Here is a 24,360-nt window from a genome sequence, read left to right as displayed (position 1 = left end):
AACACCTAAATATGGCCATCAGAAAATTCTAAGGAAATCACTAAAAGAAAGAAGCCATGTGTTTTTAAGAGAGCAGATTTTTAATACAAGCTAGGTACTAAAATTCTCTTTGTTGTGCAGGTGGAACGATGGTGTTCCATAGCTACTTACTTTATCATTTTGGAAAGTAAAGCCTATTGTGAAATGAAAAGGCCACTGTTATTGGTTAATTCATCAGGCACCACTTAAAAAATATGCACAGTTTGCCCTCTAAGTTATAAAAACCAAGGCCAGCCAAAGAGAGCTGACCACAGGGTGATCTATCTGCAGAGGAAGCTGACCTCTCTGGGAGGCCAAAATAAACTGAAATTTCTCAGTCCACATGCAAAAGCTGATCTTTGGAAGTATGCCAGATTTAGAGGGGAAGATTGTATAAGTTAAAAAGATTTTGTCTTCCCAAGGTACCCTATTTTCCACATTATAATTATTATGAGTATCAAACATAAGAAGACATATTTCCAAAAGCACCCACTATATACTAAATATGTGTTATATATTACTTCTTCAGAAAGATCTTAAGCTCTTTCAACAGAAGTTCAGAAAGAAAAGGGTAGCCTTTTTGGGGGGAGGAAGGGGGGTAGTTACTTCTTTTCCTCTCTGAGGTTCCTTTCATGATGTGAAAAGCAACAAATAGATAAACAGAGAAAAAGTCAAAACAAAACAAAAAAATAACTGTAATCTTCTTTATGAAACTATAAGGGAAACCTGGATTCCCGGATTCCTTTTTTGGAATAAAGAGCGAAGAAAGTAAAAAAAAAAAAAAAAAAAAAATGTGTGTGTGTTTATTTTGCTTTGAGAATAGTGAGATTCACAGGCAAAGGGAAACTTGGGTTAGAACCGAAACCCTATTTTCATTTTATCCCTCTGGTATTGTAAATAAAACTAGAACTAAATATCCATCAGGATTTTTTGTTTTATATGGGGTCTTGAAGTTATTTGTTTTTAATTATCAACTTACAAACATTTCTTTGGAATACTAGGCCAGTTCAAATGTTACAGGGTCACATCAACACTGAAACACACACAGACACACACATACCTACATATACACACACATACATACCAGACTAAACCCATTGCCATCGAGTCAATTCTAACTCCTAGAAATCCCATAGGACAGAGTAGAACTGGCCCACAGGGTTTCCAAGGTTGTAAATCTTTATGGAAGCAGGCTGCCACATCTTTCTCCCAGGGAGAGGCTGGTGGGTTCAAACCACCGATCTTTTGGTTAGCAGCTGAGCACTTTAACCACTGCACCACCAGGTTCATATATATATGTGTGTGTGTGGGTATACACATATAATGTAATTTTAAAACAGGCTCGACAATAAGAAACCAATAGATAAATCTAGAAAAACACCTGGAGGGCCTAAGCTCAATTTAGTTATTAAAATGAACGCATACTGGTACTGAGTTAGGATTAAATATAAAATAATAATAATGTCAACTAAGCTAGAAAGTAGACGATTTTAATTTTTATTAATTCACTTCTTTAAATAATAATAATTACTCACTTTGGCTGATTTGGAAATCCTGGTGGCATAGTGGCTAAGTGCTACGACTGCTACCCAAAGGGTCAGCAGTTTGAATCCACCAGGAGCTCCTTGGAAACTCTATGGGGCAGTTCCACTCTGTCCTATAGGGTTGCTATGGGTTGGAATTTGCAATGGGTTTGGTTTTTGGTGTTTTGGCTGATCTCTAAGCCAATCTGCAAAAGGGCTAATGACTACATAAGACCTTTATCACATTAAATGGAACGGTCTAAATTTTAAAGTTTCAGGCCAAACTCATATCAGAAATCCCCTCACAAACACAACTATATATCCCTATGTTAGTCAGGGTCCTAGTAAGAAATAGATGGTGTCCTCAATTATGGTAATTTGAGAAGAGATGAAGACATGGGTAACGGTTGGAGAAACCAAAGAAAATATAGTACCCAGGGCTAAAAACAGTGGGGAACTGATACAACCTGGAGGCCTAAAGGAATGAGGGGTGATCCACCAGAGCCTCAAAGGGATAGCTGCATGGGAAGCCTGCCAGACAGGAGCTGTTACCTTCAATAGAGGATGCAGCCAACCCACAGCAACCCAAAGAGGAGGGAGCCACACCCTGACCTCACTCTCCTTCCGCCCTCCAATCTCCTTCCAGGGTCCCCCTTTTGCTAAGCCAGCAGGCAGTCAAAGGGCAAGGATGCCACTCAGGGAGAGTGGAGGAGGGTTAAGTGGATCTGAAGGGGAGAATGGAAAACATCCAGCACAACTACCTACTTAGGACAGTTCAATCTTTTTTATCGTTTTAAAATATCCTATAGGTGTTGTAGGAAAACCTGGTGGCGTAGTGGTTAAGTACTACAGCTGCTAACCAAAGAGTTGACAGTTCGAATCCACCAGGCACTCCTTGGAAACTCTATGGGACAGTTCTACTCTGTCCTATAGGGTCGCTATGAGTCAGAATCGACTCTACGGCACTGGGTTTGGTTTATAGGTGTTGTAAGGAGCCCTGGTGGAGCAGTAGTTCAGCATTTAGTGGCTAACCAAAAAGGCTGGTGATTCAAACCCACCATTCTCTCTGCGGGAGATAGACACTGCAGTCTGCTTCTATTGAAAATCCTATGGGGCAGTTCTACTTTGTCCTATAGCGACGCTATGAGCTGGAGTTGACTTTGTGGCCATTTTTTTTTTTTTTTTTACAGACATGTTGTAACATCAAACTTTAATCAAAGTCATTTTGGGGGGAAGATTGAAATTTCAGGTAATTTTTATACAAATTTTGTTGCTTTTGCCTGGTACCTAGTATAGCATAACATGATTGCTTATATTGAATTAATAGTAGCAGTCCATGCAATAGACAAACAAGCAGCATCTTCATTAAAACCCTCAATAGTATCTCTCCAAAACACAGATTCCCTAGTAAATGGTAACAAAATGAAAATCCAAGATAGGCCTTGTTAAATCATTTTAGTAAATCTGGTCACACTCTGAAGTTGAAAGACATTGCTCTTTAAATTTAATGAGAATACATAGAAAACAATAGCTTTTTGAAGCTAATGCCACTTTTTTTTTTAACATATACCAAATGGAACAAAAATATAATGAATGGAAGCCTTAATTTGTAGAGACTAGTCTACATTTTTTTTGTCTTTTTTTTAAGTCTGCATTAAACAGTATAGCAAAGTACAGTCTTTGATCTAATTACTGTCCTCTCTGGATACCAAGTAATTTTTTTTTTTTTTTTTAATGGTTAGATTTATCAAACAGTCCTAGGTAGCCGTGCCCGTTTTACATTATAGAGACGTTACTGAATATAAATTCTAAGAGTTATGTTCAGCTGAAATAATGTTCCCATCATTTGTATGCAGACTGGGATTCCATTAATCAGGTACGTTTTGGATTAGATAATAACCCAAAATCCCTTACAAATCTGAGTATCTATGATTCAGATTCAAGTGCTCTAGAAAAAGAGGGTGTAAGAAATTCTGAAATAAGTGTTTCATAGCTCTGAAATTCTCCAGCTTTTCATTTGAAACATTTTGTATTAAAATTTTTAGAGAAAGGAAGACCACGATATTAAGGGTATTCTACATAATTGGCACATGCCCCATGGCACTATGAATATGTGTCTCATACAGCCATTGGCCAAACTAAACAAATGAATATATGTAATAAAAAAAAAAAAAAAGATAGAGCTTTACAAACTGGAAAGCATACCCTGAATTACAATGTTTTAATTTTTTAATAGTGTTTTTGTTATACTGTTCTAAATATTTTTTACGTTTATTTAAATGCTTTACTTCTTTATTTTCTTAGGAGTGATATGTAGATGACAGCTTCTCTCTAAAATGTGTTTTCTTGGAACAAAGTATTATTATTTAGATATGCAAGTAGAGAAATTAATAAGAAAAAAAAGATAACCAATTTTTTTTTAATCAACTAAAAGGTAAGTATACCAGTAGAAATATGAAATGAATACTGTGTACTCACTACTAACCCAATATGAATTACCCAGGAGAGCATTTTTTTTTTTGTATTTTTATTACTTTAACATGTTGTTGTTGTTAGGCTGTTGTTAGGTTCCGGTTGACTCTGACTCATAGCAACCCCACGTGACAGAAGTAGATCAGCCCTGCTCAGTTTTCTAAGCTGTACTATATTTTACAAAAATAACGTGCAACTTCTTCATTGGCTTGCCAACCACTCCCTCCCCCCCATGAGGTATTTTCATAATCGCACTATGCTAATTTTTTTACAGTAACAACAAAAAAAAAATTCACATAGCAGCTCTTACAAAAATACCACTATAGGATCGCTATGAGTCAGATTCCACTCAATGGCAAAGGGTTTGGTTTGGTTTTGGCACTTCCTGTGCAAACTAGAAACGCATTACTTATTAACCTTTAGCAGTTGCTAACCCAAAGGTCACAGTTCGAATCCACCAGTCGTTCCTGGGAAACCCTATGGGGCAGTTCTATTCCATCCTATGGGATCGCTATGAGTCAGAATTGACTCAACGGCAGCGAGCTTGGTTTGGGTTTGGGTTCAGCAGCTATGTAACTAGGTCATTCTCTGCATGTCAGCAAGATTCCTTGAGGTTAGTTGAAAGCTAGCCAAATATGGAGCATGTAATATCTTACAGAGTCTTATAGATGCCATTTTATAACTAACCTGCGTTAAGAAAACATCAGAACCTTCGAATGAGTTCTGTTGTTGGGTGGCATACAGTTGATTTCAACTTACAGCAACTATATGTGACAAAGTGGAAATGCCCCATAGGGATCCCTCAGCTGTAATCTTTACGGGAGCAGATCACCAGGTCTTTTCTCCTTTGGAGCCACTGGTGGGTTTGTCCTTTATATTAGCAGTTGAAGACTTAACCATTGCATGAGCAGGGCCCTAAAATGAGCACTAACAAAAGATTTTTGTTTTTTTTTTTAATATGTGACTGTGTAAGCCTTTGGGAGACTCTTGGGACTCTTTGATCTATAATAATTGATCACAATTCAGTGAAAAAAATTTTCAAGAAAGTCATTTTTTCCCAAGTGGATTAATATGAGCTAGAATTTCAAAATAATTCCTTTTCAAAATAGATCTCAAAACAGAAACTTTATTTGCATAATACAGCAAAGATTAAAATATCTGAAACTGTTTAACTCAAATGGCTTTGCAGTCTATCAGCAATGATACCCAAAGGACAGCTTCCCAGTCCTGGAGTGACTCACACACCACTAGCTTGATCTATTTTGATGTATTAGTCATGCCTCCACCAACACAAAGGTATTGAGATGCTATCTTTTCTACATTTAATACAAAATAGAAACATATTCAAAATGCTTATGATTTGGTGTTAAATGCCCTAAATTCAAATAAATTCAATGACAAGCTACATCATTATTATCAATTCTCCATAGTTTACAGCCAAAAAATGCGAATAAAAAGATATTTCAACAGTTGAGTTGATTTGAGAACAATCTTTTACATTGATGTAGATTAATAAAATGTAAAGGCTGGGTAAAGTCAACCAGATACACTAAATACCATGCAAGGATTTTATGTAAAGTGAATGAGAAATACATAGAATCACAACCATTGTAACTGTAAAGAATATACTTAAATAAATTCTTGCTTCACAAAGAAATATTATCTGCAGTTTCAAATTTAGTGAAAAATGCTGCAGTGAGAATTTATTTCACCTACAATTCATAGGTTTTGAGAGTATTCCATGCTTAAAGTATGGACCTGCAGATTCTCAATACTGGAGCACTATTATACACCAAACAACTTCACTATTAGCAGTGTTCTTTCCTTTGAACGTTACTTTGCTTATTTATATCTTCATCCATTAAAAAAAAAAAAAAAAAAATTTTTTTTTTTTTTACATACCTAAAAATCAATGGAACCCTTTGTTAAAATTTCTAACTCAAATTCCCACCACTGCTCCCCATATTTACATTCATTAAGAAAGGGACTCTATGCAAAAAACTTCACCACCCAGGCCGAGTACTCAGTAAGCTGTCAATCACTAAATAATAGATGTTTGTAATAATGAACACACCAGAGAAAAAACTGTTTTTAAACCAATGACATTATACCTTTCTTCACACAACATATACCACACACTTGCACCATTAGTGTAAAGTTCCTAATGGTTCTCAAAACTCTGCAGACCCACCAAGCTCCCCTGTACTATCACACAGTTATTAAAGCCATTTCTTCTCTTTACTACCCCAATCCCCAGTCAGCCAAAAAACAACTATCAAAAACCCAAATACAACAAAACAAAACGAAAAGGGATTCCAGAGCTGATATACGGAAGGCTTATTAAAGGGCAAAATGAAGCAACAAAAAACTATGAAGCACTATGCAAATTCAATTTATTATTTTTAATGTCAACTTTTTCCCATGTTAATGTCTGGAGTATTTATTGTACATGGATTTAAAAGACAATAAAAACAATGTTAAACATTTTACAAGAAATCTTTATACGAATATAAAATACAATATCGATTTTAAATGGAGTTGCTTTTACCCATCAAAAGGTTGGGAGGGGATAGTGAGGGAAAAGAAAAAGGCAATGACATTTACTGAGGACTCAGTCACTTGCCAAAGGTGGTACTAAGTGGCTGAGTCACTTAAGTCTATCTGACACCAAAACACATTTTTCGTTTCAATGAAACGACACACCTAGAAAAATTGAATACCTCTCTTGATTTCTTATTAGTTAATTGAATTGGGAAGAAATTTCCACAAGGACAAGAACTAAAATATTTCAAGCTTTTAATTTTACTAGGGTTTTTTTTTTTTTTTTTCCATACATGATGTCATTTCCTGTTCTCCACCCTGAGATTATAAGCATTACTAATCCGGGAAACCCTAGTGGCCTAGTGGTTAAGAGTTACGGCTGCTAACCAAAAGGTCGGCAGTTCGAATCCGCCAGGTGCTCCTTGGAAACTCTATGGGGCAGTTCTACTCTGTGCTATGGGGTCACTATGAGTCAGAATCAACTCGAGGCAATGTGTCTGAGAAGAGGGAAGTAGTAATGCAGAGTAACAATTACTATGTGGAAGGAGGAGGATTTTAAAACTCAGCTTTCTCTGGTTCATGATCTTAAAACCCAGAATACGATCTTTTAAATACAATAAGAAAAGCTTATTTTTTAATGAAGGTTTATTTCTGATTCTGAAGCTGGATGACTCTCCTAATATGTATATATTAGATTGAGCCTAAAGAAAACTATGCTTTATAAAAGTAGCTATCTCAAAAAAAAAAAGTTTTTTTCAATGAAAAAATCATTTCTATTAGGAAATAGAATAAATAAAGGCATGCTTGAAGTGGGATTCCAAGTGAAATCAAATTCCCATGTCAATGTCAGAATAAAACTAATCTATAGCACGTTTATCTACAGCTATCATAAAAACCTGCCACGACACACATCCTGGCACATGTGTGCATGCATGCCACAATGCACACACACATATGTACATGTAACTTAGACTTTCACGGTCCTCTTAATATTTTCATTATTTACAAAAAATGTTATCATGTAATTGAGTTTTGCTTTATTAAATACTACATATACAAGCTACTTCCTAAATTGTCCTAAATGATAAAAGGAAAAATTATGGTGTTTTACTTGCCCAAATCTACAATTTTAGTAATATTCTATCATTATTACTACATTTATAGATCATAACTAAGGATGAATAAGAAAAGCACTGGACTTGGCATGGAAATATGATGCATTTTTCTCTTTCATGGAAAGAGATTGAATATATTTGTTTTCAAACTGGGGAAGAGAGGATTTTGGAAGTGTCATTACTGAAGAAGCAATGACAGGGCCAGAAACGAGAAACGTAGAGAGAAATGAAGAATTAAACAGAGAAACTGGCAAGTTTTCTAGAGAGCCATGTATATCAAATTATATAAATCATTAAATTTTTGAAATAACTATATATGAAATTAAGGATATTTCTTAATGAATCCATTCTTCTTGTTGTTTTAAACATTTTATTAAGTAACACTTTAAAACCTGGAACTGGCATAAATAATATATTGATGAAATCAGAAATTATATAAATGGTAGCCATCTTCCCCTAAAAAAAAAGTAATAAGATGGCTGCTTTCCCAAAGTGATGTATTTTTACTCTATTGATTATAATTAATTTATTCTGATCCTTCCTAATGACTTTTTTTTTTTTTGGTCATTTAAGCTTTATCTCAACCAATATTTACTGAAGCCTGTTTAGACTGTGTTAGTCACTTTAAAGAACCAGACTTTATTTCTGAAGAGTTCCAAGTCTAGTGGAAGGAGGCAGAAATGTAAAAAGTCCAATATAATAAATGCTAGAACAGAATACAATGTGTGCAAAGGGGTATGGGACTAAGCAAAGGGGTGGAGCAAACTGTCAGCTCTGTTTCATCAAAGAACAACAGACCCAGTATTCCCTCCTACATTCCGATAAAGAGTATGGGATCATGGCAGTCATTAACAAAAGCAGTAAGACAGGAATGTACAGAGGAGGACGAGAGGTGGCTAAAAAAGTAATGTGAGGGCAAAAAGAGCACACTTAGAAAGAACTGGGTACAGTTAAACTGCTAGAGCAGAAACTGCTCTAGACTGCCAACTGTATGCCTAAAAATCTGTAGATGTACACAAACATGGCTAAAGTTTAAACAGGCACATGGTGAGTATTCCCTTGGGTGGCAGAATTCAAGAATTAGCAGAGGCAGAGTAGAAAGACAAGTGAGTGTGTGTGTTCAGATTTCCTGGATTCTATACAGGGTTTTGTTTTTTTTTATACAGGGGTAGCAATTTTCCTTCACATAAGTAGGGCCATTGATGTTAGTAAGGAACAAAGGTTCTATTAAGGCTTATTAAGTGATTTAGATATCCTGGTGTGGAATTTTTCTGTCTAAACTTTTCATTATTTATTATAAATGAAATGGTAAGAAATAAGATCTTGTATCACATTTTATATCTTAAATGTATAGTCCAAAATCATCTTTGGTAAAAGGGTCCTATATAGTAAAGACCCCAGGAAAACTGAAGATGACCTCCTGAATAAATGCCAGTCTCTCTCTAGATCTGTCATATTTGAAAATCCGGTAAACAGGAATATTGAGTTTCCTTCAAAAATAGTTACACTCACCCACATAGAGAGTTTTTATGTTTTGTTTTGCTTAAATAACTGCCTGTATTTTCTAAAAGGCTTTATCGTGTTCATTTACTTGTTTTTTTACAATTTCACATTGTGAAATAGCGGGTGTAAGGACAACTAAGGCTCTATAATCACATGACACCCTAAATATATAAAATATAATTTTCAATAAAAAGATACTTAAATGGACTAAAGTTTTAATTCTTTAACGAAGCATCAATCCAATAACTTCCTTTGATCACATATTCGAGATTACACTTGTCATTGTTGGTGCTGTCACTATAGCGATAGTTTTCTTCTTGCTGTTTTCTGGTTATGAAATTCTTCGGTGCGTGAATGTATTATTAAAGAACTTTCCAGCAGGATTCCTATCTTAAAATAAACATTCCATTCCTGGGAGCCTGATGTTTTCACAAATACTAAATGAATATGATTTTGTAATCTCAATGGGCACATTCACAATATTCAACATTTGATATACCTTTGCCATCATAACAGTGTTACACAAAACAATCTGGAATTGCATCTACTAAGTATAGGATTTCTATTTTGTCAAATTTATGTCAGTTCTATGATGCAATTCATGTGAAAAACATTTCTACTTGAGGCTTTCAGTACTTATTCCAGTGAAGAAAATGGGACCCAATAACTGTGGAGAGTAACCTTGGATTTATTCCCTTGATCACTTATAGGATATTGTGAGTACTTTTCCATAGGAAATAGAATTCATCAAGTAATGTAAGTGGAATTTTTTAAAAGTCACTTTAAAGCATGGCATTACATGCTACCATAAAAAGTGGAATAAAATTAGTCATGAGTAGCAAAACCTATATGTAATTATGAACCCCAAGCCCTATGCATATTATTATATGATAGTTCATTTGAAACAGCATTAAATAATTCTTTCCTAAGGTATCATCTATCATTTATGTCCAATATTTAAGATTTAATACACTTTGAGTAAACCTGACTAAGAGAATGTAGATTGTCATATTTCTTTCCTACAATGCAACATAGCACAAAAGGTCTTCTTTGAAAGTTGTAAAGAGTGTTATATACATTTTATGACAATTACTTATAAAATGCATCAGCTACATTATGTCACCAGGAATTACTTATTCTTACCTTTCTGACTCAAAGTACCTAAACAAAGGGCATATATTCAGAATACAGAGAATACAGGCCGTGAAATTTTGCTGATACAGCCTAGATCTGTTCCCATATTGCATAAACTTATCCTAGATCAGCCTTATTAACATCTTAATAATTTTAATATAACTTCTTTGCCTATAGAAGTATTCCTTCCTCATTTTTTCAGCTAATCAGTCACAAAAATATAAATTCCCTTGCTTGATTTATACATCTAATGTATAAAAATATTTTTTATTCATTTACCAAAAAATGACAGTCTTTTACAGCTTCCATAAATCCCAGCACTGTCCTATCCCACATCTCACGACTATGACCAGGAACATCTTTGAAAATCATGTTTAATGTGGACACAGCAACTTTGTTTTTGTCATTTGCTACCATTCACAGCAAAGGGTTATGAAAATGGATTCACTTTCCACTATCGTCAACAGACAATTTGATGGCAGAATTTTAACCACTGAAGAAATGTATTTTCTAGATAGTATTTAAACAAGCAAAAACTAGTTTCTGGTGTTAACTGTCTTATTAGCTAGTCTGTGATGGCACTGGGCTGGGTTAAGATTACATTTTCTGTGTGTACTGTAGCTTCTTATTCTAGGGGATACTAATTAGTTCTAAATGGTGTTAAATACCATCCCTGCAGTTGCAAGTGCTTCTCTGGGATTTTTACTAGAGAAAAGAACTCCTGTAATTTAAAACCACTTTGTTTTCTTCAATCACAGCTGTTGGTGAAAGGCTGACCTGTAGTGATAGTAAGGGTTTTCACCCCTCCTGTATTGCCATTAGTCTGCACTTATTTTCTAACCTATCTTTTCCCCTTGTACCAGGGCTCCTCCATAATTCCCTGCCCAAATTGCACCCAGCAGAGAAATAGCATTAAGCTAGTTAAGTCCTTCTCTCCCCCCACCCCTTCCTCCCTTTACAAAGCTCTGGCTACCCTTAAAGAAAATTCTCCAACAACGTGTCAATTTTATATTGGTCACAAAGACAACTTCTGTTGGGGGAGGGAGGAGGAATGAGGGACTGGAGCTTGGCTGTCCCTTTCCACAGACAGGGATCTTTGTGGCGATCAGAAAACATTTCCTGCATAAAAATCAACACATTCCCTGGTTGCAGCGTTGGGGAGCGAGGAGGAGTATGTATCGGCCCTCTCCTCACACCAATGAAACACATCCATTAACCTCCCAAACAGGAATGTCATTTTCTCAAAGTATGTCATGCTTTCTTGCATTATTAAACCTAATCCACAATCTTAAATCCTCTGGTAGCAGCTCCCCCACTGGGGATTGGGCGGAAAGCTATAAATCACTCCTGCACTTTCCGTCTTTTCCTCCGCATTTCCGTTGCACTGTTTTTTTCGATCTAGCTCATCTCTGACAGGCTCCCTCTTCGTGTATATCAACAGAGGACCAAGAAGTGAGCGCAAAAACCACTTGCAAGAGGCAAATCGAGTCCTACAGGATCTGCTTTTAAGCACACGCGGCAACCACAGTCTCATTAACGTGATCCCACAAAGGAAGTCAAATCAAAGTCTGCGTTTTCATTCTGGGGCCCCCTCTCCTGCCGGCACGTGGCTTCACAGCCAATGCAGACCACGAGAGTTTGCGCTTCCAGTTGGGTCCCATGTGGGGTTCTGCTGACCCACCAAAGAGCTAGAGGATCTGAAATAAAATCCCGGGCCTGGGGGGGAGGGGGGGTGAGGTGAGGCCTGGTCTTGTATTCATGTGTCAGGAAGTCAGTTGGAGCCAAAGGGGCTTGCTCTTGAGTTTGTGGCACCTTTTAGTGGGGTTGCCCAAGTTCAAATCCGCTGTGGGGAGGAGGGGGGAATTGTGAAAGGAAGGGAGGGAGGGAGGGAGAGAGGGAAAGAGGTAGAAGGGGCAAAGGGAGGTAAAGAGGATCAAGGGCTGGAAAGGAGCAGAGAGAAGTCTACAAACTCATTTCTCAGCAGTGTGTATATGTAAGTTTGCGAGTGTAGGTCCGCTCCAGGGGCTGCAGCCTGAATAAAGGCACCCCTCCCTCTCCTCCCTACCTCCACAGCCCAAGCCGGCAGCCACGTTTCTGCATCTCTTTTTCTCCTGAATATGCCATCTGCATTTCCAGGACATGCTGCTAGGCTATTACCGTCCTCATCGTACCATTTCTAAAATCTTGAACCCTCAAACTAGTGTAAGAGACCTTTCTTTACCAGTAAAGATCACCAAAAAAGGAATCCAAAGATGGCAAAGCAATGGAGCAACCATTAGGCCCATGTGTCAAAACAGCACATTTTACCTCCATGCCCCACACTCATCTCCTCCCCCCCTTCCCAGAATTGATCTCCCCCTCTCCTTTGGGCACTCACCTTCTTTGGGCGGTCGCTTGGCCTCCCTGGTAAGATTGCAGACCTGGGTGGTTTGCAGCTCTTGGGTCAGGCAGCCCTCGGTCTGCTCATTCAGGGGTAACACCACGTTATTTAACAAAACCAGCGACTGATCGTCGATCCCCCACTCTCCCAAATGCTGAGGACAGGTGCACTTTGTATACATGATCCCACATGATTCTGTTCTCCCATTTTCCGACTTTAAGCAGCTCTCCAACCAAGTGCATAATACATGGCAACCAAACTGGCTTGGGCTCACCTTGTTCAATACCAAAAACTCAAAAAAAGATTTCTGATCTTCTTCCCCTTTTTTCTGTAATCCTGGGAAATCAGTTGGAAATACCCGACGTATTTGAATAAAATTTTTATCATACTGTAGAAAAACAAAAGCATTCTTGGAATTGCAGAGTTGCATTATAGAATGATTCTTTCTTAAAAGATCCTTTATTTTTTCATGAGAAAAATGATCAAACTGATAAGCCAGGAGGGAAAAGTTAGAGCAGCTAAGGTCCTTTTTGGAAAATTTCAGGTAAATACTATATTTGGTTGGATCTGGATTTTCCAGCGTCCAAGTGCAGTTTGTAAAGTTTTTGGGAAACATTTCACTTACAGAATACGATCCATAAATGACTCCCTTCACCAAAGTTGAACACCAGAAGTCTTGGGCAGCATTAAATCCAAACATAACCAGGAGATAGGTGGAAAATATATAAATCAGCAGGTTACGAACAGCCTTCATCCTATGTCATTTGGCCTGTAAAAATGGCAACGAAAGTAAAATGCAAGTCTATGCGCATTGAAAAAAGAAACTTCTTCCAATATTACAGCCAGCTGTTCTCAAGATTTCAGTAAAAACCCTTTTTAAAAGAAGGGCTGGTGATTCTTATTTTATAACGTCGGGAAATTATCCGTTGCTGTGTGAACAGCGCCCTCACGTGGTTATACACAATGGTCAAATTCTCTAGATTCAATTTAAAAATAACATTTAATAGAATATTAGTAGGAATGCCCTAACTTATCTAGCAGGCTTCCCTCCAAGTGCATTATGGTGTAAATAGAGTAAAATATAGGATGTTTTATACCATAACCGACAGGTTAATTATTGAGGTATTTTTAATCAACCTATACAGCCTTTTCTCTCCCTCAGTCTTCTGTCTGCAGTAAACATCATGACACAAAATCTAATCTGATAATCTGGGAACAGCTGTCATGACATTATTTCTTTTCTCTAAAATGTGAAAAGCAATTATGATAAATGATAGCCACGATTTTAAAAGCACAGATTATAATTTGTTGCACATGGAACATCATCTCCCAAATGCCCCTAATTGCCTTTGCAGGGGCCACCATGTATATCGATGGGAAAACTCCTGTACAAAAACACGGGCATTCCTGTGGGTTAACAGAATTTAAAAACTACCACCTGGGAAAGGACTTAGATCACTAGCGACATAGCTAAGACTTGTTGTTCAACATCGCCATTGAGAATCAGGATTTAAGGTAGTCATTTCAATGTGACATGCTCTCTTGGGATGCATAAAGTGGATCACTGTTTTAGTATCTTTATCCAAAAGGCGATACTAGTGAAAAATCCCAGAACTGCAGTAATTGAGCTGGCTTCAGTTTTTAATTTTTTTTTAATTAGTGTTATTTTATCTGGAGTTATCTACTGTAATTTAAGATTTACACACGGTAGATAACACATATTAGCATTTTCTTTTCTAGTGGATTTCAATTATTGAATTGCTCCCTTTCCAACACAGTTCCAAAGCTCCTCTTCTTTTCTTTTTTCTTTAACCCTGGCCTTGCATAATAAAGTAATCCTTTAGTTATATTTACCTCTGTAAGTTGTTATCCAAAAATAACTCGAATTTTTTTTCTGCTTTAACCTTTAAGAAGTTATTTCTTAGAATAAATGACACTGCTTTTTTGTTTAGCCTTTGAGCTGAGGAAAGTGATACCGAGTTAATTTTAAAAGTCTTTAGGCTGCAGTCTCTTCCACTGTTCTGTAAACAGAGACAGACATACAGACACATAGTTAAGAGTTTTCATCTCTTTGCCTGGGGCTTCTGAACTAGAGGATTAAAAAAAAAAAAAAAACCCTTTTCCTTCCCGTTGCATAACACACACCAACACATGCACACGGAATCCAGTGTCCAAAGTCCCTGAAGATAGATCTGCATTTTCGAGATGATAATTCAAATTCTGGTCTTGATGTTGGCAAAAACAGCCCCAACTCTGAATCTCTATAAAGCAGCAACTTAAAATAACATCAGCAACTGCTGGGACTATCAAAACAGTGCTCTCTGATCTCAAGCATACAGCTCAATGAATAATTCATCTTATTCTTGAGAAAACAAACTCAATGAGCATTTAAAGGTTAAAAAAACAAGGAAAGTTGGAGGAAATTTTGGAAACAATTTCCTTTTTTTTGCTGTAGCACTTTGCAGGCAATGCAGGTCTGCGCAGTATTCTTCAGGATAGTGTAGGCGTTGAAAGCCAATGTGACAATAAGTGTCTAAATTAGGAATTCCATCCCTGAAAGGGGCTTCATTTTATAATCGGTAACTCAAAAAGCGGTCGTATATCTTTTCCTAATGAAATCTGGTACTTTTGCTTCCATTAATCTGACAGTGCAGGTCTGCAGTGCTGTGCTCATCAAGGGTTAGGAAGAGTGAGGAAATAGCTCTGATTTCACTTTCACGCCTGCTCAAGAGAGCTTCCTCAATATAATGCTCTTTATCTCTAATCAGCCTTGGTGTAGAGTCTCATTTTCTTCTAAACAGTCAAACAGGAATCACTGAAACCCCCATCCCCCTCAGTACTGCAGAGCCAGTTCAAACAACTGTATTTCCCTCTTTAAGAAAAAAAAAAGTGGGGGAGGGGAGTGGCTGTAGGGTTAGCCACCGAAGTCTCAAGGAGGTTGAATTTATTTATTTATTTGTCTCCTGCTGAGAAGGAAAGGGGCGTTTAGTTGAGCTATTCTCAAAACTGATTTTCCGGGTGACACTTTAGTTCAGTCGAACATAGACGGCGCCATCACTCCACTAAAATTTTTCCCCTATAGAAGATCCACTGCCTCCCCTTATTTTAATTTTCTGTTAACCTAAAATCCTTCCCACTCCCCCCCCCCCCAAAAAGCTACCTCAATCACACACGACCGCCAGCTTTTCTCGGTCTCTCTGCCTGTTCTTTCCGACCCAGTACATCTCTTGAAAACCATACTTCTCTAACTTTTCAACTGCGGCGTTTAAGTAAATGCAGACAGCCGGATTTGCTCGCAGCCCCCTCCATCCGCCAGCAACAGCCTTTCCTTTCCTCGTCCTCCCTCCCCCAAACGCCAGACCGAAAGCTCGTCTGTGGCGACCCCCGGCAGAGAGAAGGTGACCCCCAGACCCCCTTCCTTACCTTCCACTCCGAAAGCTCCGGGAGGCTCTTGCTCTTCTAAGACACCAGCACAGCCACGCGTCCCAGCAACAGTGACGGAGAGACTCCCCTTCGGTCCCAATCACCGTTGCCCATTTTCCCCGGCTCGGCTTCAAAAGTCAGGGTTTATTTTTAAAAAAGCACACGTAGAAGAAGCAAAAGGCGTGGGGAAAAAAAAAATCACAAGAGAGGGGTGGGAGAAAAAAAAGCCCCCAGGATCCCGGAGCCTGGCGCCGTATCCAACTGAATCCAACCTCCAAACCAAGGGGGGTACCTCCCGAAGAGAGACTCTAAGAAAACAAATAACAACAAAAAAAAAATGGAAGTGGCTTAAGAGCGAGGATTTGTTTTACAAAATCTACCCCCCAACAAACCGATTAGCCAAAAGCAAAGAAAGCGCTGAGACGAGAAGTGACCGGCGGCGGCAGCGGCTGCGAAGGCAGATTTGTTGGGGCGGTGGGTTTATTACAGGAGTATTCGTGGTCGGATCGGAAGGCTCAAGCTTATGCTTTTTCCTTTTTCCGCTTTCCTCCCTCCTCCTCCTCCCCCTCGCAGGTACTGACGGAAAAAAAAAAAAGGAGAAGGGGAGAAAAATCCTTGGCTGGTGATGTCGGAAAGCTGTTTGAATGCCCAGCAAGGAGGGAGGCGCGAGAGGGAGCGAGATAGTAAAGCTCTGTCTCGGGAGTGCGCGCCGGCGCGCGGCGCTCGCTCTCCCTGGGGCGCGCGCGACGGCTGGGGGTGCGCCCGCCCGCTCGCGCCCGCCCGCCAGCCGGTCCCCCGCGTGCTCGTGGGCGCGCGCGTCCCCGTGCGCCGAGCGTCCCGCGCCAGCGCCTGTGCGCCCGGCTGCCGGCCCAAATGAAGCTCGACGCGCCCGGCGCGGCTGCTGCGCCTTCCCCGGAGTCCTGCCTCCTGAGGGCGCGGGCGGGTGTGTGTGAGAAAAGGCCACAGGAACAGCGGGCGGGAGAGGAGGGAGGGCGGCGGGAGAGAGCGTGCGGGAGGGGGGTCCGCGGAGCTCCAGCCAGGACCACGGTGCGCCTGAACGTAACGGCTACTCAAAACCAAGCACGTCCTGAAAGCGGCTTTTTCTACGTCTGGGAGGTTTTTGCATCCTCAGTTCCCACCGCTGAGGCTGGCGGCGACCTACTGTAAGAGAAACTCACCGGGAAGCGAGACAGGGGGGCGCGGAGGACAGGAAGGCGACTTTGAGGGGTGGGAAGTAAATGCACGACTTGATCGTCTCTCTTTCAGTGTCTTTCAGCACGGACCTGTCGCAGCTGTCATTTCAACACCGGGATTCAGAGGAATTGCTTCAGTCCGCTGCGGAGGCGGCAGAACTCAGCGGTCGAAGTGCTGCGCGTCTCCGGGTGGAACAATAGTTTTTTTCAGCAAGGTCGCAATTAACATCTTATTTGTTCTGGCTAGATACAGGCTTTGTCAGGACCGCGGTGCAGCGACCGAGGTTGGGCATCTTGCATTGCTTTCTGCATGGCAATGGGATCGTGGTTGTGATGTCTGAACTTTTTTTTTTTTAATGTATCTGATTTCTTTTTTTCAAGTTTCCCTAGTAACAGGTTTTAGGATGAGGGTGGTAAGAAACGAGGAAAAGGAAGAGAAGCTACCAGATTCTGGACTTAGTAGGAAAAAAAAAAGATAATTTTTCACCCTTCTCCTCTTTATTTTATTTTAATTTTTTTTTTTTTTTTTAATTTTGCCTCCTGAGCAGTGGGCTGAATAAGTATTTGATGAACTAGCCTCAGATACATGCTGCAAAAAGGTCATTCGCCTCTGGGTTATGTCTCTACTTGTAAACGCAGTTGGTGGTTTGCAAGACAAGTGCTAAAACAGTGCAGTGATGTGGTGGGAGGAGACCCTAACGGGTAATTCATATAAAGTGTGGAAGTCTTCTAAAGGGTGAGTTGCTTGAGCGGCAGGTGGAGTTGAATAAAGCAATTTTCCATCATTTCCTCTTTTTGCTCTTTCTGCCTTTTTTTCTTCCTCCCGTTCCTTTCCCCTGGGGCGATTGGATAGCCAAGAACACCATTTTAAAAGAGAATTATAGTGAAAACATGAAGGTACAGATGATCTTTTATTCACCAGAGTTGTTTGAAATATTAAAATTGGCCCTTTACTCCTTAATACATATTAATAAGGTCACCCCCTTCAAGGCTTTCTCTTCTAAGACAAGTGTTTGGAATAACATCCTGTAAGGGAAACAGTTAATCATTCCCCATTCAGCAGGCTTTAACCATATTCTCAAGAACAAATCACTGCCTGAGAGAGCAGCCTGGGTGGTGTTTTGGTTTTGTGTCATTTTTGCTTCATTACAAGATTTTTTATTCATTTGAGAGAATGTGAAAAGAAAATAAGGTTTATGTTCAGGGCATAATCCAAAGCACTGCTGCTTAGGCAAACGCAGTTTCTTTGAAAAACAACATTCAGTAATGCAAAACAGAAAAACATTTCATTTATTCCAACTTCAGCAGAGGTTGCAATTATGACATTTGTTGACATTTTGGTCAGTTCTGTTCTTTGAACCAAAGCAAAAATAAAGATATTAATGACAGATATAAAACCAAGGGGGGAAAAAGAGAATGTTTTACGTGATTTGTACATAAAAAGGAGAGGAAACAATCTGAGATTAGATATGCTTCTGTTTTTTCTGCAGTGATTTGAACATTGTCTTTCACCACTGTGGTCTTAATATTTCTTAGAAATTCTTAAATTCATGATACAGTGACATAAGAATAACAGCCAAAAGGAGCAATTTATAAAGCCTTAATCCTAATGGAAAGGAGCACTCCCTCCCAGGTCATTTATATTCAAGTAGAATGAAGGACTGGATCAGAGAAGAAAGCCACCCTTAATAAAGCACTTCACCCTTCACACTGTTTCCCATAACCTTCATAAATTGCAGGCTACTGAGCTGGCCTGATGATGATCCTGCTGAGGTATATTTATAGCAGATGATTTGTGGATGATAAATATGCCAAGCAAGACACAGTCTCCAGTAACCCCAGGCTGGCCTGACTTCCTCAGGGGGTCATAATCAAGAATCACAAAAAGAACCGTATATGGAGAATCTGGGCTGTGGACCCTGACAACAGCACAATCCGAAGGCAAACCAAGGAGGAACCACCTTGTGTAGTGTCTGAACTATATTTCAGGTGAAAGCAATGCTGACCTAATTAACCCAATGACAGAAAGGGAGCAGCGGTTTACATAACCTAGGCTCTCTGTGCCCTTCCCCCCCCCAGAGTGGCGCATTTTTTATGCTTCAATGTATTTTTAAGGCACCATTTCATATTATGATTACTGGCCTTCACTGGCCTCTTTCACAAGGCTCTGTGTATGTGTCTGCATATGTGTGTATATGTATATATGTGTGCACACATATACCCATGTTTACATATATAAATTGCATATACATGCGTATAGATAAACATTTACGTATATGCATATATAATATATGCACATATGCATTTCAGTTGTTACACTAGTATCTGGGAGATTTGATCAACTCACCTGCCTCTTCTTAAATTTATTGATAAGTAAAATAGAAAAAAAAACTCAAGTTAAAATAACATGAGGGTGGTTTCACTACATTGCTTTATATTTCTCTTTGATAAATCGTAGTATTATCACTCTAAACCTGACAATTAATTGTATAAAGTCATTGTCACTTACGTTTTCTTGACAATTTCAAAACGGTTATTTAGAAATCAGTGTTAACACATCAAAATATAGGTTGACCCAGATATGTAAGGTTAATTTGTTTCAGATTTTTTAACCCATTATTTATACATTTTATTAAGATTGCTTCAGAGAAATGAGGTTTCTAAGTGTAATTTTATAAGTATATCTCTTTTTCTTCTTTTGCTTTTTAGTCCTTCTGTCTTTGAGAATAACCCCATACTCCGGCATCATTGCTTTCAATTCCGTATCACCTGCATATTTTCCAGACTCAAATAACATGTCCTTAGCGTATGTTTACTCAATTTTAGAAAGTGTTCTCTCTCTCTTCCTCTCTCTGTATGTATATACACATCCTAATTCTTGTAAATTGTCTTCTTCAGCAAGACTTTAAGAATCACAAATAGATTTATAGATTATTCCTTGTTCAATATGCTCCAATTTTCTAATACTTGTCTAGAATACATGCAAAAAAAAGTCTTTTGGAAACCACTAATTCCATAATTAGTAACATCTTTGGAGATATGAATCTTAATTATCTTATTATTTGCTATAATCAAGAAATGCTTTAATATATTCTGTGTTAATAAAAAGATCAAAATATTACAAGATTACATTGTTATGAGTACTTACCTTATGCTTGAAATTAGCATATTTACTATTAACTGAAACTACTTCTACTACTTAGTATTATTATTTAATAATAAGGTCTCTTAGAAACCAAGCTGAATTCCCTGTAGCCTCTATTTAAAAACCATTTGGCCATTTTCAACTTGGACACCCCAGAATAGAAAATACATGACAAATATGCTAGAAAATAAAAGGACAGAGTAGGGTAAAGGCAGATGAGATAGGGTGGTTATCTGCGGTTAGTTCTTGGTACTCATAGCCAGAATTATTTAAAAGTTCATTGAGCCTGCTTGCATCACATCTTAGTTGTTATCGTTATTTCCCTATATAATGACACAAAAAATCAAAGTGACAAAAGTTTTTGGCTACCTTACCCCAAGGATTCATTTGTGACCCTCAGGAAATGCCACAAATGTTGTTGGTATGTGCCATCAGGTCAGTTCTGACTCATAGCAACCCTATGTAGAACAGAAGGAAACACTGCCAAGTCCTGCACCATCTTCACAATCGTTGTTATGCTTAAATCCATTGTTGCAGCCACTGAGTCAATCCATCTCATTGAGCAGCTTCCTCTTTTCCGCTGACCATCTGCTTTACCAAGCATGATGTCCTCCAGGGACTGATCCCTCCTGACAGCATGTCCAAAGTAAGTGAGATATAGTCTCACCATCCTTGCTTTTAAGGAGAATTTGGGTTGTACTTTTTCCAAGACAAATGCCACATATAGGTAAAACAAAACATCACGTTTGTGTGTTGCAGAAGGATCTTGGAAAATATGGACTCTAAAAGCTCAAAATATATGTTAGCAGTTAAACATGAATTCACCCCACAATGCTTTTCTGTCAGTTATTTTGTCTATTTTTTAAATAAAGTTACTATATTTATGCTATTATTTTTAGTTCCTGGTATTTCAAATGAACTGGAAATCAAATTTCTACATTTTTACCCCTGAATCTGACACTAATTATATACCTGGCTATGAATAAGAGGGCACTGGGAGTCTGGGTATGAACAAGAAGATATGGACCCTTTGGACTTCAGTTTCCTCACAGAAAAAGAACCATTTCTAAGGTTCTTTCTGACTCTAAATAAAAGAAAATATCTCACAAGAAATGAAAGCAGTCAGAGAAAAATACACCAAAATCCTACACTAGGAAGAACCGCATTCGTTTCATTCAAATGCTGGAAAGCCCTTTACTACAGTTTTTTAACCTCTGTAGTACCATCTTTACCCCTCACTCCTTGCTGTCATCTGCTAATGTCCAGACACTCCTCTCCACTCCTATTTTGCCCTTATTGTGATAAATTTCTTTCTCAAACTGAGGTCACACCCTACCATTAATAAAGACAAGAGCTGAAATGGTCAGAACTAGCATATCTCTTGACCTTAGTTAGTACTAGAGATTGAGGTCCTCTGGTCACCCATTATCTCTGAACTTTTGTGTGTCTCCAAATCTGTTCCTGACTCACTCACCCCACCATTACTCTTCCTGTCAAATTCTCCCATCTTCCCCTCTGTATCTTCTTGCTCTCCTCTACCAACAAACCTTTTCACAAAATGTTCTCCACACCTTTCATTGACTAAAACCTGCCGTCTTAGGAAGACATAGTGTCTTTTGCAACTGCTTCCAGTAAAAGCCACTTATTTTCCTGCTACTTACACACCATGATTAACTAGGTACTGTCGGGAGATAGAATCAATATCCTTGCCTCTCCAGCATTGATTTCAGATCTTTACTCCTCTTTTCACTTTATACCCATTTTTCATTGATGGTTATGCCTTCTGCCTTTGCCGGCTTTGCCCTTTTCTCCTTTACCATCATCTATTGGCTTCTGTGTTACTGCTTTTCATTCAAGGAACCCTTTAGCTACTGGCTCACAGTCTTCCTCTCCATTCAACTTCCATTCTTCCCTCTCATGTCTTCAACATCAATGTAGATGGTTTGTCTGACATACTAGCTTCTTAGTTCCATTTCTATGTTTTCCTCCGTAACAACTCAACCACATTTTTTCCATGGTCATCCATTAAAGGTGTCATAATCATTCACTGTGTCACCTCTAATCTTTTACATTCAGTGCTTCAATTCTTTATTTACAAACTTTTATATGGGTAATACAACTGGTTAATGAGTTGAACTGCTAACTGAAAGATTGGAGGTTCAAATCTATCCAGAAGTGCCTCAGAAGAAAGGCTGGTGGTCTACTCTCAAAAATTCAGCCTTTTTAAAACCCTACGAAGCTCATTTCTACTCTAACACACGCAGGGTCACTGTAAGTTGGAACTGAATCAATTGCAACTGGAAAATTTTTTTTTTCTAAACATGCCTTCTTACTAACCACATGAAGCCTATTCCTCCATAAAATTCAGATCTTTAATTCATTGATGCCTACAATTTCTTCCACTATCTGTACTCCCTTCCTTATCCTCTGTGTTAGGAAGCTTCTATCAATGCCCCAAATAATTCCCATCTCCTAGTATTCACATCCTTATGTAATTTACTACTCTTGAATGTGAGCTGAACTTAGAGACTTGCTTCTAATGAATAAAACATGTCAATAGTGATGGGATGTCACTTCCAAATTTAGAGTGCACAACGACTATGTTTTCCATTTAGGAGCTTTTTTATTCTCCCTTAGATCACTCACTGTGGCACAAACCAGCCTGTGGAAAGGCACCCTGTGGAGAGGCCCATATAAGTGTGATTAGAAGTGGGTAGATCTTCTGAGGCCCGTCACCAGCAATGTGAGTTAGCTTAGAAGTGGAAGCTCTTCCAGTCAAGTCTTGAGATGACTACAGCCTGACCAACACCTTGATGGCAGCCTTGTAGAGACCTTGAGCCTGAACCACCCAGCTAAGCTGCTCCTGGATTGCTGACCCAGAGAAACTGTAATATAACAAATGTTTGCTCCTTCTAACTGCTCAGCCTATAGGACAGAGTAGAACTGTCCCATAGAGTTTCCAAGGAGCACCTGGTGGATTCGAACCGCCGACCATTTGGTTAGCAGCTGTAGCATTTAATCACTACACCACCAGGGTTTCCCAGTCTTGGGGAAATTTGTTATACAACAATAGATAACTAATACGTACCCCATAGATTCTGCATGCACCATTGTAATCATATTCTATTATAATCATTGCCTTGCAATGACCTTCAGCTCTTTATTATATTCTCCTGGTCAGATCACAACATATACTGTGTTATACCACTATCTCCTATAAGCCAGCACCCGTATAGCAGAACACTGGCAAAAAAAAAAAAAAAAAAAAAAAAAATTCGCACCCTCAGGCAGTTTGATGTCTTTATACATTCATGATCACTATCACCAGACTCACATGGTATCTTAGTTATCTAGTGCTGCTATAAGAGAATACCACAAGTGGATGGCTTTGACAAAGAGAAATTTGGTCTCTCACAGTCTAGGAGGCTAGAAGCCCAAATTCAAGGAGCCAATTCAAGGGAAAGGTTTTCTAATCTCTCTTGTCTCTGGGGTAAGGTCCTTGTCATCAATCTTCCCCTGGTCTAGAAACTTCTCAACACAGGCACCCCAGGTCAAAAGGACGTGCTGTGCTCCTGATGCTCCTTTCTTGGATGTATGAGGTCCTTCTCCTCTCCAATCGATTCTTTCTTTTATATCTCAAAAGAGATTGGCTCAAGATACAACCCCATCCTACAGAATGAGTCCTGTCTCACCCACATAACCACCTCTAATCCTGCCTCATTAACGTCGTAAAGGTTAGGATTTATAACACATAGGACAATTATATCAGATCACAAAATGGTGGACAACCACACAATACTGGGAACCATGGCATAGCCAAGCTGATACACATTTTTGGGGGATGCAATTCAATCCATAACATTCCACCCTTTGGTCTTCCAAAATTCATATCCTTGCAACATGTAAAACTCCT

General features: G+C 38.8%; 1 protein-coding gene across 7 annotated transcripts in view; it reads right to left on the bottom strand.

The window, feature by feature from the left end:
* ADGRB3 (adhesion G protein-coupled receptor B3) overlaps positions 1-17,379 on the bottom strand; it is a 792,372-nt gene extending 774,993 nt beyond the window's left edge. For 3 of the 7 annotated variants that reach the window (XM_049895022.1, XM_049895052.1, XM_049895062.1), the window contains exons 1-3: positions 16,110-17,019; positions 14,541-14,707; positions 12,684-13,455 (exon numbers count right to left, since the gene is read on the bottom strand). In XM_049895022.1, the coding sequence (XP_049750979.1) occupies positions 12,684-13,440 (757 nt within the window). In that variant the 5' untranslated portion in view covers positions 13,441-13,455; positions 14,541-14,707; positions 16,110-17,019. Of the gene's footprint in view, positions 1-12,683; positions 13,456-14,540; positions 14,708-16,109; positions 17,020-17,287 lie in introns of those variants that run through there. The other 4 variants (XM_049895042.1, XM_049895034.1, XM_049895029.1 and 1 more) reach the window with 4 other exon arrangements.
* Positions 17,380-24,360: the final 6,981 nt, after the last annotated feature.

The sequence above is a fragment of the Elephas maximus genome, chromosome 1 (assembly GCF_024166365.1).
Source record: "Elephas maximus indicus isolate mEleMax1 chromosome 1, mEleMax1 primary haplotype, whole genome shotgun sequence".
In the NCBI taxonomy this organism is placed as follows: Eukaryota; Metazoa; Chordata; class Mammalia; order Proboscidea; family Elephantidae; genus Elephas; species Elephas maximus.
The sequence above is the reverse complement of the archived record's forward strand: the minus strand, read 5'-3'. Positions and strand labels throughout refer to the sequence as shown.